Source organism: Phocoena sinus, chromosome 15, assembly GCF_008692025.1.
Source record: "Phocoena sinus isolate mPhoSin1 chromosome 15, mPhoSin1.pri, whole genome shotgun sequence".
NCBI classification, from domain to species: Eukaryota; Metazoa; Chordata; class Mammalia; order Artiodactyla; family Phocoenidae; genus Phocoena; species Phocoena sinus.
The window spans coordinates 15,091,052-15,106,771 of NC_045777.1; the positions used below are offsets into that span (position 1 = coordinate 15,091,052).

The 15,720-nt window shown below is 49.1% G+C and overlaps 1 protein-coding gene across 6 annotated transcripts; it reads right to left on the reverse strand.

Annotated features, from left to right (window-relative positions):
* Positions 1-1,128: 1,128 nt before the first annotated feature.
* LOC116740826 (protein AMBP-like) lies at positions 1,129-14,612 on the reverse strand. Of its 6 annotated transcripts, none has more exons than XM_032606802.1 (7): positions 14,465-14,612; positions 12,425-12,493; positions 11,945-12,015; positions 9,014-9,067; positions 8,528-8,686; positions 1,929-2,192; positions 1,129-1,357 (listed from the first exon to the last, which is right to left on the reverse strand). In XM_032606802.1, the coding sequence occupies exons 2-7, from the start codon at positions 12,454-12,456 to the stop codon at positions 1,134-1,136; spliced, it is 804 nt and encodes a 267-aa protein (XP_032462693.1). In that variant the 5' UTR covers positions 12,457-12,493; positions 14,465-14,612; the 3' UTR covers positions 1,129-1,133. The 6 variants fall into 6 exon arrangements, with proteins under 6 accessions (XP_032462693.1, XP_032462694.1, XP_032462696.1 ...); XM_032606803.1 differs by lacking the exon at positions 14,465-14,612 and adding an exon at positions 13,521-13,633; XM_032606805.1 differs by lacking the exon at positions 14,465-14,612 and having other exon boundaries at positions 1,929-2,129; positions 11,945-12,475.
* Between the last annotated feature and the right edge of the window lie 1,108 nt (positions 14,613-15,720).

Below are 15,720 nucleotides of genomic sequence, written 5' to 3' on the forward strand. Positions count from 1 at the left end.
TTTCTTACCTGCCCCCATCTTACCCAACAAACTACTTTCCCTCTGCTTCTTAGGAACTGCAAATTAAGGCAGATCCAGGCTCTGGATCTTACAGACTGGCTGGGGAGTTGGACTCTTAACTATCTTCCTCCCTGCAAAGGACAAAAGCTTTGGGGCAGTCTGCTAGGCTGTCATGGTTAGGGTCCTGCCATTTATTCACTGTGATGGGTTCCGCTGTGTCCCCCACCCAAAAAAGAAATGTTGTAGTCCTAGCCCCAGGAACTTAGGATGTGAGCTTATTTGGAAATAGGATCTTTAGTGTGGTGATTAAGAGTTCATTAGGGTGGGCCCCCATCCAATATGACTGGTGTCCTGATAAAAAGGGCAAAGTAGGTCACAGACAGGGAGAATGCCATGTGAAGCCTGGACTTATGCTGTCACAAGCCAGGCCTTCCAGGAGCTGGGAGAATGGCCTGGAATAGATCATTCTCCAGAGCCTTCAGAGGGAGCATGTCCCTGCTGACACCCTGATCTCAGACTTCTAGCCCCCAGAAGTGGAAGAGAATAAAAATAAATAAATAAACCACTCAGTTCATGGTGTTTTGTTCCAGTAACTCCAGGAAACCAGCTCACATCTCCATACCTCCATTTCATCTTCAAAGGATTCTCAGAAGATTAAATGAAATAATGCCAGAAATACGCTAAGCACAGAGCCTGGCACGTGGCAAGCACTCACTAAATGGGGAGATGCTTTTCTTTAACTGAAGTAGCAGTCCCCACCCTACCCCAGGACCTCAGGGAAGGAGGTGCCTTGGGCAAGTAGACAGCTGAGTCTCATGCTCCTTCCTTTCTCCTTCTGAGAGTCCAGGAGAACAACCTGTCCCCAAATTTGACCTGGTCCAAGAAGTGAAGAATGAAAGCTTTCATGTTGAGGTGTCTGTCACCCAGGTTTTTGTGTAGCTTGGGGTGACTATTAGGAGGTAGATGGTGCTGTAATGGGTTTGCTTCCTATACCTGGTAGGGCCCAGTCTGAGGACAGGGAAAAGGGAGGTGACAACTGCTCTGCAGAAGAGTGAGAAGGACCACCATTTCCATGGACCCTAGTGGTGAAGGTCCTTACTTGCGAATAACAGAATCCACTCCAGTTAGTATAATTAGGAAAAGAATTTATTAAATATAAGATTTAAGCCACAGACAGATAAATATTCAACATCACTGTGGGGAAAAGGGGTTTCTTTATTGAAAAGTCCTCTGCCACCACTGACGCTCGGAACTGGGTGCCAGAACTTCCATCGCTGCCCCCTCCAAGGAAAGCAGTGATGGTGGAGAGTGGGATGAAGGTGAGGAAAGACGCAGGGTTCTGCTGAGGAGGGTAGGTCTGAGAAGGAAGCAGAGGAAGAGGCTCAGCTCTTTCAGAAGGCAGAGCCCAGCGCTGTGTGGGGCCTCCTAGGACTTCACCATCTCAGGGGAGCCCAGCTGCCCGGCTCTCTGCAAGAAGAAAGGAACCTGTTGATTGCCATCACTGAAGCCCCTGACCTTGATAGTCTACACCCTGACAGAGCCTTGACCATCGCAGAAATGAGAAAGCACAGTACTCCTGACACTAGGATGACCAACGAGAACAAAACCAGTTTGTCAAGCCTAGGTGGGGCACTCAGGAGCACTGCAGACCCACTGTGCGGGGTGGCTGCCTCAGTGTTCCCATCTGAAAGAGGAGAGGAGATGAGTGGCTTCGATTATCTAGAGGGCGATTCCAGTTGTGACCGTCTGCCAAGCTGGCCCGTGGAGGAAGAGCTCAGTCTGTGGTTTCACAGGACACTGCAGCCACTTCTCTTGGGCAGCAGTGAGGGGGAAAAGACACTGTGCAGGTGTGAATGGCGTGCGGCCCCCTGAGCTCCACCTCTTTCCCCAGACCTTCCCCTCCCATCCTGCCCTGCCCCCTTTCTTACCCCGGGCCCTGTTGCGGCCACCACAGGTGCTGATGCAGTCCTCCTTATCCAGGAAGTTGTTCTGCTTCCTTCTGCACCCACCATAAGCAAAGGTCTCGCAGAGCCCAGACTTGGCGTTGTAGAAGTATCTGATGAACAGGGCCCTGCAGGGACCCGTGTAGGGAGGCTCCAGGCAGAAGGCAGGGCGCAGGGCTGCAGGGACTGGGACGGACTCTGGGTCAGTTATGAGAATGGTGATCACAGCTCCGTCTACAGGGTCGGCAACTGAAACCAACAGTGTCTTGAAATAGAATGATGGGGCTGGGGGTGGGGCATTAGCAGAGCTTGAAATGTGAAACCTCCATTTAATGGTCTGCATTCTGAGGTATTATTATTACTGTTGTTAGGTGTGAGGATGACATGGTGATGACGTAGAAAACCATACACCCTTCATGAAGTATTTATGGAATGACTGGCATGATGCCTTAGATTAGCTTTAAAAAACTCTGGGGGAAGAAAAAGGGCATACCTAAACAATATTCTCCAAATGTTGATAACTGCTAAAAGTGAACAATGTGTACATCGGGTTTACTATATAATCTTCTGTACTTTTGAGTATGGTTGAAATTTTCCACTATTAAAAAAAGTGTGAAAGAATCATGCTGTAGGGCCTCCCTGGTGGCGCAGTGGTTGAGAGTCCGCCTGCCGATGCAGGGGACACGGGTTCGTGCCCCGGTCCGGGAAGATCCCACATGCCGCGGAGCGGCTGGGCCTGTGAGCCATGGCCGCTGAGCCTGCGCGTCTGGAGCCTGTGCTCTGCAACAGGAGAGGCCACAGCAGTGAGTGGCCTGCGTACCACAAAAAAAAAAAAGAATCATGCTGTAATGGAGAAAGGCATAGAAAAACATACAGTGTATTTACTTTGGCTATTTCATGGGGGCGGGAATACTAGAATTTTGAGGGGTGTGACATGGTGATTTATAATAAGAAATATATATTTGGTCTTTGTTCCATCCTGGCACAGAGCTTCTAAAACACTTGGAATTTCTTAAGTGAGGAGAGCAATAAAGGTGTATTCAGTTATGTGAAGAGGGTGACTTTTGGAAAGCCCCTAGGTAACCCAAGGATGGGGACTGGTTGCCAGGGGAAACAAATGCCTGATCAGATGGTTGAACTTTCACCGACATCCCAAAGCGCCTACCTCCAGGGAGAAGAGAGTGGGTGGAAGTTTATCAGTCACCAACGGTTAATGATTTAATCAGTCATGACTAGGTAATGAAGCCTCCCATAAAATGCAAAAGCATTGAATTTGGAGAGTTTCCTGGTTGGCGAGCAGAAACAGATTTGGGGAGTGTGTACTGATGAGAGACAGCATGGAAGCTCCGTGCCCTTTCCCCTTACCTTGCCTTATGCAGCCTTTCCATATGGTTGTCCTGAGCTATATCCTTTTATGATAAACTGTTAATCTTGTAAGTAAAACGTTTCCCTGAGTCTGTGTCGCTCAAGCAAATTAATTTAACTCCACGGCGTTTGCGGGAACCTCTGATATGTAGTTGTTGGTCAGAAGCATGAGTGACAAGATGGACTTGTAATTGGCATCTGAAGATGGAAGGAGACCTGTGGGACACAGTCCTTAACCTGTGGAATCTGACATTATTTCCAGGTTCCTGGCCTTAGAACTGGTATGATGGTAGGAAAGCCAGTCAGTGTTCCCTGAGAATTCTAGAATTGCTTGGTGGTTTGGAAAAACAAACACATAGCAAGAAGAGGAGTCTTAAAACTTTCCTTACACATCTTTATATCCTCTCAAGTTCTTACGAGCATATATTCCTTTTGCAATTACGAAAGAAGAAATATTTAAAATAAAATATACCACAATTTTTATAATGAGTAAATTTATATTGTAGAAGAATATGTATTGACATCAGAAAATGGTTGCAGCCTATTGTGGAGTAAAAGAAGCACTCCATCCAGTGACATATTAGTTTTGTAAAGCTTAAAACTCCTGCCGTGAAGATATGAGTGTCAATCCCTTTTTTAGCAACAGATCCCTTCTTTCAAAGAAAAACTTATTAAAAGAAACCTGGGTGTTGGGATGGAGCCCCATCCTCAGCCCTCTCACTGCCTATCCCCAGCCATTCTCTCACCCCTTCCTACCCCAGTACCCCCAAGTCTCAAGGAACATCTAGTGCAAATCCCTGAACTATATTCTTTAAGGTCTTAGAGGACCCACTCTTTGGCTGTGTGACCTTAGGGAAGACAAGTAACCACTCTGAGCCACAGCATCCTAATCATAGAAATGAGCATAATAATCTCAACCTTAGGGACTTGTTGAGAGGATTACAGATGACGTCCGTCAAGTAACTGGCAATCGATCAATACTCAATAAATATTAGTTATTAGAGTAATTGTTAGATGCACTCATTCAATTTTAATTTAATGTTCCAGGGCAGTGTCCAAGCTAAAAATCACCTCTGGACACAACTGCCCATTAAAGCCCTTCAACCCACCCACACCAATGCACAACAGACGAGTCCCCAGGGACCACCCTGGACATCAACACATTCAGGTTTTCCAACATTGGGACATATGATGCTTCTTTTCTGGAGCCTCAGATTAAGTAAATGGTTTCCTTTTAGAACTGTAGTATATCAAGAACACATTTATTCTATGTAATGTTTTAAAATGTGTATTGGTCATAAATTGGAAAAATAATTATATATTTTAGACATAAGTTGTCAACATGTAAAATATCTTGATGAACATTTAAGATAGGAACTCAAGTTCTCTGAATCATTCAATGTGTCTATTCAGCCACAGACTTCTCTATGCCTCAATTAACCAAAAAGAAAATCCTGCGAAACACAGGCTAATCACATAAATGTCCAGAGAGCAGAGGGAAAGCTCTCATTTATGAGAAAACCTTGGCATCGATGAGAAAGTTGCTTTCTTAAACATAAGGAATGGCAAGTCTCTATTTAAAAGAAGAGTTTCCTCTTTGAAGCAGAAAATTACATCTGATAGAAGATAATATTTTCACATGAACTTGCAATCAGGAATGAGGCGTATTCAGGTCTCAATGTAAAGCTCTTGGTCTCAGCCGAGCAGGGCCAGGATTAGAGTGAAGCAAACAGGTAGGTCAGGCAAGTGCAGGGTCACATCCTGTCTTTATTTAAAACATTCACTTTGAGTGCACGGTGGATTTTTGCATTAATTTTTGAGTTTTTACACTATTGCAATCAATTATGATTTATCTGCATTATAAGTTTTTTAGCCTCCCTTTAAATTCTGCGCTGGAGGTGAGTGCCCCTCACCTTGCCCTAGTCCCAGCCCTGCCACGGAGGTGGAGCACGTCCTCTCTGGAGGCTGAGGAGGTGAGGAAAGGGAAGGCTGTGCTTCCAGAGGACACGGGGCTGCCCTGTTCCCTCCTCATCTCTGGATGAGCAAGTCAATTCGTTCCTGTACATGAGGACCTCAGAGTAGAAGGATGTATCTGTAACCTTTGGGTTGCAGGATTTGGAAATCTTGATTTACTTTTTTATGTTTTTCTTTATTGTCTAAGTTTTAGATAATGAACACATACTACGGCATTTACGTATCAGGAAACAGCAAAGGAAAGATAATTAATTGTTTAATCAAGGAACAGAATTATCCTCTACAGAGCAACTCATTCATGTTATTCAAGAGAACTGAGATCAACCCAGGGAACAACATAGGTACACAGTCCATCGTGGCTCACGTGGACCACAGCAGCAGCCTGCCCATGGGCCTCTGTCTCTGCCCTTCGCCCCCTAGAGGCCACTCTCCGCACTGCAGCCCCACGGATCCTGTTACAACTTGAGTCCTAACCCATTGCTCCCGTGACCAATCCCTCAGTGACGCCCCATCTCTCTCAGAGTCAAATTCTGATTCTTATAAAGTCCTACAAAGCTGGCCAGGACCTGCCCCATGGCCTCTCTGCCTCATCCCCTTCCACTCCCCTCCCCTTCACCCACTCAGCTCCAGCTACCCTGGTCCTGACTGTGGCTCAAACACACCAGGCACGTTTTTCTGCAGCCTCTGCTCAACGCCTCTCCAGAAAGAGCACAGCCTCCTGTATCCCCATCACTCTCTACCTTCAAGACACTTGCCATGACCTGGTGTACTATTTCCACCTACTCAATTGTCTGTCTTCCTTCTAGAGGGCACTGGTTCTTGTGCTATGTTTTATTCACAGCTGCGTCCCCATACCAAGAACAGTGGCTTGTAGGGGCTCAATAAATATTTGTCAAATGAATGAATCTCCCATTTCATGCTCATGCCAAGTGCACCGACACTGAGTAGAACGAATACAATTAAATTCTTGTTAGTTAAATGTCTATTTGATGAGGGGGCACTGAAACTGAGCAGGACCCTGTGGGGTTCTGGGCACAAAAACCTTTCTGTGTTGCCCTCCACCTCCGTTTCTTATTTGCAGGAAAAAGGCTTCAGCCTCCTGGACCTTCCAGAATACCAAACAGCAGATTCAAACAGTTGCTAATCAGGGATGTGAGGGAATGCAGAAACAATAGGAGAAGCAAGGAGAAGCAGTCAAGAAACAATAGTGTCCAGGTTCCTCCAGAAGGAATATACTTATCAATATCTTTGAGTTCTTCTGCAGGAACTAAGTCCCCCACCCAGGTGGAGGATGGTAACTTCTGGCTGAGCACAAGATTCCTGGAACACTGCCCTGTTTCCTCACCACCAACCAATCAGAAGGAAGTCACACACCCTGCAGTTCTCATCCCAAATTTTGCCTATTAAAAACTTTTCCCTCCCTGAAAACCATGGGGGAGTTTGGGGTTTTTAAGGCATGAGCCAGGCTAGTCTCCTTGCATGGCCCTGCAATAAACCTTTCTCTGCTTCAAACTCACACGTTTCGGTTTGTTTGGCCTCACTGTGCGTCGGGCACACAAATGTGCATTCGATAGCAGCGCGCCTGGATAATTAAGAATCTAGCTCTAATGTTCTGTATCCTGAGAGGATAATAAAATAATAGTCAGACGTGGGGGGAAGGGGAAGGGCCTTGAGTTTTTACTAATATTCTAACAGCCTGGGAGAAGCACAGCCTTGACCCCAAGAGCAAGGTCACAGAAGTGTTGCGTTTCTTGCAACAATAATGGAGAAATAATGCCATTATTGACCCCTAAATATTTTTTCTTGAAGGAAGGAGGTAGGTAGACAAATCTTTTCAGACTAAGACATCTTGGTGGAAAAAGGACATTATTGGGCATGAAATGTGAAAAGACTCTATATTCATGTTGGATAATCCCTTGTAAGAACTTGTTTGGTAGTTATCTCTTGTACAGGTGGGGAAATTGCAGAAAAGTGACTGACCTCAGGTCCCAGAGCAGGTGAGTAGTAAGGTCAGGTCAGTATATGATCCTGTTACAACCCATCTGATGAAACACCTGACATCTGCAGGGAACTCTTAAAATATAGATAACTGGTAAGAGTTTCTGGGAGCACTGCCCCCCACTTTTACTCCCCTGTACCTGAGCCTCATCCCAGCCACCAAAGCCCAGGGATGTATGAGTCTGGATTTCTTCCCTGACACCAAATATGTAGTGTCTCTACCAACACCCACTAATTCCCCAACGCCAACTGGGCGGCCCCCAAGTCAACTCACTTCAGACACTAAATCCGCGGAGTTAATGCCGACCCCAGCGGCTGAAGGCTCAACGCCATCAGATAGCCACCACTTCAAATGACAGCTACATGTCCCTGGGTCACACATACTTCTGACCAATTGGCTATAAATCTGGGGGCTCTGGGACCCCACTTTCAACTTTCAATAACGTACTAGAACGAGTCACAGAACTCAGGAAAGTCCTTTATTGACTTTCTGGTTATTATTGATAGAAAGGATAAAAGGATAAAACTCAGGGACAGTTGAATGGAGGAGATACATAGGGCAAAGGGGGGTTGAGGGGTTGAGGGGTGCAGAACCTCCATGCCCTCTCAGGACAGTCCCCCCTCACATCACCTCGAATGTTCACCACCCTGGAAGCTCTCCGATTCCCAAAGTTTAGGGTTTTTTTTCATTGAGGTTTCAATAGGTAAGTAATTTGATTGAATCATTGGCCACTGGTAGATGAACTCTCCCTCAGTACCCTCCCCTTTCCCCAGAGGTGCTGGGGGTTGAGGGTTCTAACTCTCTAATCACCAAATGGGATTTTTCTGGAGTCCAGCCCCATTCTGAAGCTATCTGAGGTCACTTTCATTACCATACAAAAGACAGTAAATTCCAAGGGTTTCAGGAGGCCTGGTCTTGGAACCAGGAGAAAGATCAAATATTGACCTTTTTATTACACTACAGTGAGGTTCAGGGACACAGCAGAGACCAGGAATAGAGAGTCTCAGAGATGGGGTCCCCGGTCTTGTAGAGTTAGGCAGGATGATTTGTTTTAAAAGCTGAAAGTGTAATGATGTCTTTTTTAGAGTCATGAAATGTCCCTGGAGTTTAAGCTGCCCAACTTCCCAGGAGAAATCCAGAGAAGACTGGCGGCACCAAGCCCACCCCTGCTCCCCAGCCCCTTCCACGGACTCCCCTCACTCTCCCCTCCCCCCAGCCTGTAGAGGAGAGGTGGGTCAGGACTTACCTTGGGCCTGGTTGCTGGGTTCACCCTCCGGGGTGCAGGCCACCAGGGTGCCCAGGAGGACAAGAAGGGCGATGGAGAGGCAGAGCCGGCTCATGTTCGTGGCCTTGCAGGAGGGCTTCTGAGGAAAGCTGGGGGCTGACAGAGCTTTTCCCACCCCAGCTGAGGGGTGGGACAGGCAATGAGGAGGGGAGTGAGGAAGGGGTGGAGCTGGGCTGGGTCCTGTTTATTGTGTAATCTCCCCACCTCCCCTGGTCCTGCTTCTGCCTGCTGGGGCCAAATGCCCAGTAACAGCGCTTCTCAGACTTGACTCTGCCTGTGGGTCTTGTGGAAGTAAATACACATTCTGATTCCCCAGGTCTGGGTGACACCTGAGAAGCTGCATTCCTAACAGGCTCACCGTCACAGGTGTGTCCCCAGCCCCAGTTTCCCCTCCTATAAGATGGTCCACAGGACCACAATTTGATAGCAAGCCTGGAGGAGACTCACCGGGGTGGAGGAGAAGGGTAGCAGGCGCAGAGAAAAGCTGCCTTTCCCACGCACCTTGGGAAGTAGAGCAGAGAAGCCAAGGTCGGGAAGAGCTGAATCTCAGGAAACCCCGCATTCTCTCCCACTAACCTGCACCTCTTCCTAATTCTCTGCCTTCACCTTAATTCGTTGCAATGATCGCACACTGGTGGCCTGTGACAAGTACAAGTCACTGGACTTCTTTTGCAGAAACAAACGTGAGTCTCTCCCCATCCGCTGAGGATGAAGTGATAGATTAGATTTCCACTTGCTGGCACAACACCACGCCGTGTGCACAAGTTTGTAGGCTCGGAACGACCATGTTGCCTCCGCCCAGTTACTACCGAGACCCTAGGGTCTGGATGTGAGTGAATTGCCAGGACCCTCAAACCAGTGGCAAACACCCTTTGGAGAGGAAAACCTCGATTCCTATCTTATGCTGGAGAAAAACTTACCTGGGTTGTCAGACCCCATGGCATTATAACTGCATGTTTCACCATGAGGGGGGAACGGATTACGTGCTCCCCCTCAAAATATACCACATGGCTTGTTGGTTATTTTGAGCTGAAGACATGCAAGGCCCAAAAGACTCAGGAAGAGACGATTACTATTCCCTTAACTGCCTAAAGGATTTAGATAGAGGGCCTGTATCAGGAAGAGAGCTAATCCCAGATAACTTTTAATATCAGTAACACTTATCTACCTGCCCAGCATGGCAAACATTTGTTAAGCAGATATCTGCTTTTCTCATCTTCCTGGAATTTATCTTCCTCCCCTTGGAGCCCCAATCCTCACTTCCTTCTCCTTCACTCAGGATGGCATATAAGCCTCAGCTGCCTGTCTTTGGGTCCCAGGTCTTTGGGGATGCTCTACCTATGAAATTTGGTTTTCTCCTGTTCATCTGTCTTATGTCTAGTTTGTCTTACCAAACCAGCCAAGGAACCTAGACGGGAAACAGGGAAAGGTTCCCCCCCCCCCCCCCCGACAACAGTAGGAGGACCTGGGTTTGGCAAATTACTTAGTGTTCCTGGGCCTTGGTGCCCTCATCTGTAAAACGGGATCGTTTATAAAATCAACCCCATTTCTTTGGGATGCTGTGAACGCATTTGAGACTAATGAATAGAGAATGCTCAGCTCTGTGCCCCTGGGCGGTAAATACTCAAAGATTCAGGGCTCCTCTTGTGATCATCAACATGACACCCAACTCCCAGTAGGAACGTCTGGATCTGATCTCAGGCCTGTGTTGAAATAAATATCTAGACCCAAGATGAACCACTCCGGCCTGGGGTGCCATGTCAGCAAACCAAAACCTAACTCTGGGTCCTTGTAAATGCTCTGCAGTTCTCTGGACCCTCGGGGATGGAGACTTCCCACTTCATGAAGTGTGAAATAAAGTCAGTATCACCTAAATTGTCTTCTGTAATCATTTTAAACAAGGGAAATACCTGCTTTCCCTCTGGGGTCTGGGGCTTCCGTAACTGAGGTCAGTTGTGCAGGCAGTATAGGCCCATGTGACTGACCACAGTAAAAACCTGACTCCCAGGCAGGAGCGAGCTTTCCTGGTTGGCAACTGCTCGGACGCATTGGGCTGAGGGAAGCAAGCAGATTCTTTGTGACTGGACAGGGAAGAGACATGTGGAAGCTTGTGCCTGTGCCCTTCCAGCTTCACCCCGTGCATTTTTCCCCTTTGTTGATTTGACTCTGCGTCAATTTCCTGTAAACCTAAGTAATACACCTTAGTGTCCTGTGAGCCTTTTTATGAATTAAACCTGAGTGTGGTCTTGGGGATTCCAAACACAGGTAGTTTCCATTGTTATCTCCAAATAGAAACTATATCCACAAAAGTTAAATAACTCGTCTGAGATCACACAGATAGCAAAAGGCAAAGCTGGAAATTAAATCTCTCCTGTAGACACGCTTTTAACAAGTGAAGATAATCTAACATAATTGATGTCTCAAATAGGAAACTCAACAACTGGAACAGAAAATTTATTTCAAGACGTAATAGAAGAAAACTTCCTTTAAAAAATCTGTAATTAAAAAAAAAATCTGTAGATTGAATAAACATTCCATGTTCTGGTAAAAAAAAAGAAACCATGATGCAGAATGATACCAAAGTATCCTTGTTCAGTTACTGAAACTCAAGGATAAGCAAGGAGGTTTAGGCATTCCGGTACAAAGACGTAACCTCGAAGGGAGAAAAATATTTAGGCCATTTAATAGCAACCTCAGAAGACAGGCAAAATTCAGTGGACACATCCACAATTATTCTAGGAAAAGAAAGCCAGCCTTCTGGCGTTTCCTGAAACTTACCAGAGATGCTCCCATTTTGCACCTGCTGCCCCCTCTGGCTGTAACACTCTCCCCTGATGGCCTCATGTCTCCCCCTGGCATTTGCACAACTCTCTGTTCACAAGCTGCCCTCTTGGTGGTGCCCTCACTCGTGGTCCCAGGTAGAAACTGCAACACCATTCCCTGCCCCCTTCCTCCACCCTAGTACTCCTTATGCCCTTTCTGTTTTCTTTTTTCTCCAGGACCCTGATCTCCCTCTAACATCCACAGAATATACTTGCTTATTTATTTTGTTTATTGTCCAGTAGTGCATAAACTGCCTAGAGAGAACTTTCTGTCTGATTTGTGCTCACAGAGCACCTTAACACCTAGAGCAGTGCATGGCAAGTGATAGAGACTCTGAATAGTCGTTGAGCGGATGAAAGTAAATCAATGGGCAGATACACAAACAGAAGTGTGTTAGCTCAGGTTCTCCTTTTCAACCTCCTGCAGGTGTCATCACATCTGGGTATCAGTGTGCTTCCCCCCACCCCCAGCAACCTCAGAAGACAGGTGTGACACAGGACACCTTCCCACAAACATTGTGGCAGCATCTCAACTGGCCAGACACATGCTGTTTACCTGGCAGTGGTTCAGGCAGAGGCTGAGCTGGGGACAGGCGATGTCCAGCTTGGAGCAAGAACCCTGCTTTTCTGGGTAGAAAAAGGAGTAAGGGGCGCGGGCAGAGGGGAAGCAGGGAGATGAACGCTTCAGAGGATGACCTCCCACCACCCATCACCTGGTTTCACAAACAGAAGAGCTGCCTACTTGAGTGGATTGCAGGGGAGCAAGAAGATTGCCTGCAAATCTCTCCCCTCTGCTCTCTCCACGAACAATTTTGAGATTATTGGACCCCAGTTTGAGTCCCAGCTCTGCCTTTTCCCAACTTTGTGACCTGGGGCCAGAAATGTCCCAGAGCCCCATGTCTTCAGGTGCCACATGAGATCCACGCTGCCCATGTCGTGGGGCCGCTGTGGAAGCAGTGGAGGCAACAGACATATATTCCTTCTCCCTGCACAGTCAAAGTCCTTTGTTGTAATAATTACAGCAGTTAATACTTACTTAGCCTCTTCTATGTGCCAGGCATATAGCATTTGATGTACATTAACTCATCTAATTCTCACAGTAATCCTAAAAGAAAAGGAGAGGAATTGTTAATATTTCCTTATGTAACAGATGAGGAAACCAAGGCATTAAGAGAGTAAGTAATTTGCCTAAAGTCACACAAGGTAGAGACAGGATTTGAACCCAGGAATCCAGCTTCAGCATCTGTGCACCATGCACTCTGCTGCTTTGTAAGTGGTAAAGTGCAGTGCTGGTATGATGGCTTACACACCCACAATCCCTTCACTCACTCCCATAAATTCACTCCCAGTGAGAGCCATGTAGCACAAAGCCCCCCCACCCCAATCACTCATCCACACACAGACACGCATTCTTCCACTAACACACACACACACACACACACACACACACACACCCTGTGCTCCACTTCCAGGGTCAAGGAGAAGGGAGCTGGCTCAATGCCCAGAAGCCCCAGGAGCAAGCCCAGCCAAGTGTCAAGCGGGCACACAGCTGGGTGATGAGCTGCAGAGGACAGGAGGGGCTGTCTTCCTCGCACAAAGTCACCCTTTCCCTTGAGAAGGGCAGGAGCTCTCAATACCGAGCTGCCCCTGGACAGAAGGGCTTCAGGAGCGGGGTACCCACAAAACAAGCCACTGTGTGTGGAGGGTCTACTCTCTCCTGAGACATTTCACATGTATGATTTCACTTAGCCTCATGTCGACCCTACAACATCTGAGATTCTCATCCCATTTTGCCAGCGAGAAAGCAGAGGCTCAGAGAGGTGAAGCGACTTGCTCAGGACCCACAACCAGCAGACGGCACAACTAGGATTCTAGCTCAGGAGGCCCTCTGGTCCTGCCCCTCTTCCTGCCTCAGTCTGTCCATCTGAGACCAGGGAACAGCAGAGACTCCCCCTAACAGCAGAGGCTCCTCTTTTCTGCCCCCTCCTCTCTCATGTGTCTGTCTTTCTCTCCCAATGTCCTCCTCCCTCTGGTCCAGGTTAGAGGCCCCCAGACCCAGGAGCCCCCGATGGGCCTGTCCTCCCTCCACCGCCCACCTGCCTGCTCAAGTGACTGAGTCTCTAGTTTCAAACCTTTCAGGCCCCTGGGGGCATCTTCAGAGAAATCACAAGGCGGGAACATCACGGGGGCTGTATTTGGATAAAGAACAGTGATCATAATACCTTGGGACCCCCAGTTCTATGCCAGCTTCTAGTTCTCAGTTTTTCCCTCTGAAAAATGAGAAGCTTGAATTCCATGCTGTCTAAGGCCCCTTCCTGCTCCGATGGGAGCTCCCATGGCCTGCTGGGCAGTCTTGAGCTCTAGCAGGTACTTTTCATGACACCCAAGCTTCACATACTTTCTCTCACTCAATCCTTAGAGTGGAAGAGAGTGTTTTAAAGATGAAGAAGTGGAAGGCGTGCTCAGGGAGGGGTCCTGATTTCTTCAACCACTCAGGCAAAAGCTGCACCTCCTGGCTTGGACTCCTATGCAGCCAGGGATGGCGGCGTGACTTTGGGCAACAACGTTTCTCTCTCAGATGTTCACTCCACATCTTTAAGATGCTCTCTTAAATCTGTAAAGTCTATTTCCATCTGGACAGAGGACTCCAGGGAGTCTTGCCAGGCCAGGCACCCCAAGTCTTACCCCCAGGGCTGGGGGAGACCCCAGGGGAAGAACCCTGATAAGGATGCGCTCCCCAGGCTTTGGGATCCAGCTCTCTCACTAGGGCGGCCCTGCAGCTCCAGCTGGCTGGGGAGGTCCCCTGACCTCCGAGAACAATGTCCCCGCAGTGTGTCCTGGAAGTGGGTCCTTCTCTAGAGCATTGAATCCAGCCTGGAGTGGGGATGCCTCTCTTTACCGCTGCTGAGCTTCAGCGATGCCTTTGTCTCGGGGCTGTGGGAGGGAGAACCCTGGCCGGACCTGGTTCCGTCCGCCTTGACCTGGCCAGGGACTCCTGGGTCGGGAGCACCCCTGCTACTGAACCGGGAGCTGCAGTCACTCCAGCCCCCGCCCCGCGTGGGTCCCCCGGGGTTACCACTGGGCATCTGGCAGACGGTGGCGCAGCCGGCTCAGCAGCACTTGAGATTGTCCGCGCATTCCCCATCCGAGAGGCACTCCTGCGTGCAGTTCAGGTCCACCTCTAGCGCGGGGCACATGCCTGATTTCTCTGCTCCTGTGCCTGGGAGGCGGACGCGCAGTGGGGGACTCAGTCCCGCTCTCAGAGGATGCCCGCCTCCTGTCTGACGGCCCCAAATCTCAATCTCCCGGGAGGAATTGAGAAATCTCAGTCTCTGGCCCTGGCACCCCCTACGGCCTTCAGAGAGCCCCACCTCTAGGCAGGGGTCCCCAACACTTGGGAGGGCTGGAGTGAACTAACCCTTGGCTTCAGAGCCCTCAGTCCCTAGGGGACCCCCGCACGGATACCCACACCGCACAGCTGAGCTTTGGAGCTTGGGCAGAGTTCCTCTCCTACCACTGTGTCTCCAGCCTCAGCACAGAGTCTCTCCCCAAATTTCAGCTTTCAGTGGTCTCCCCACCTCCAGCACATTGGACCTCACACCCGACAGTCCAAGGGTCACTCCCTTTAGGCACCAGGGATCCTCGCATTTTAGTCTTCATTGGTCTCCCCATTTCCAGGCCAGGAATCTTCATTTCTCTGTCCCCAGAGAGGCTAAGCCTCTGCCAGCTCCCTCCTGGCGCTCCTGGTTCGGCCCCTTCTTGGAACAGGCCTCTCCCCGCCCCACTCACCTGGGGCCAGAGGAGGGGGAGGGGCAGCGGCAGGCCAAGGAGGAGGGTGCCAACTAGGTGACCGAGGTAGTGGCAGGCAGGCATGGTGCAGGAGTGAGGCACCTCCGGATGGGGAGGTTTAACCGTGTGCCTGGAGGCGTGAGGTGTTGGCGGGGCCCAGCTGGCTTGGGTAGAGGACTCAACAGGCACCTGGGGCAGGCTGCCACCTCCTGTCATTTCACAATCCCCCAGGATCAGGTGTCACTCTGGCCCCAGTGGGAACCAGGAACCGGGTGCAGCTCGACCAGCTGCAGCTGGACCCTTGTCCGCTCCTGCTTCCCCACCTCCCTCCTGGGGCCCGTGGGCAGGGCAGCAGGAGGCCAAGGGCTAGACTCAGGGGTTCCCATTCTGGGACTCAGGGGTCTCCTGGTAATGCCCGCTGTCGGTAAAGGAGGGGGAAAGGGCAGGACCCACAGGGAGGAGCCTGCGGATGAAGTGGGTGGATTTGGGGTCAGCAGATCAGAGTGAAAATTGCTCTTTAGAGATTCATGGTGGAGCTGTTGT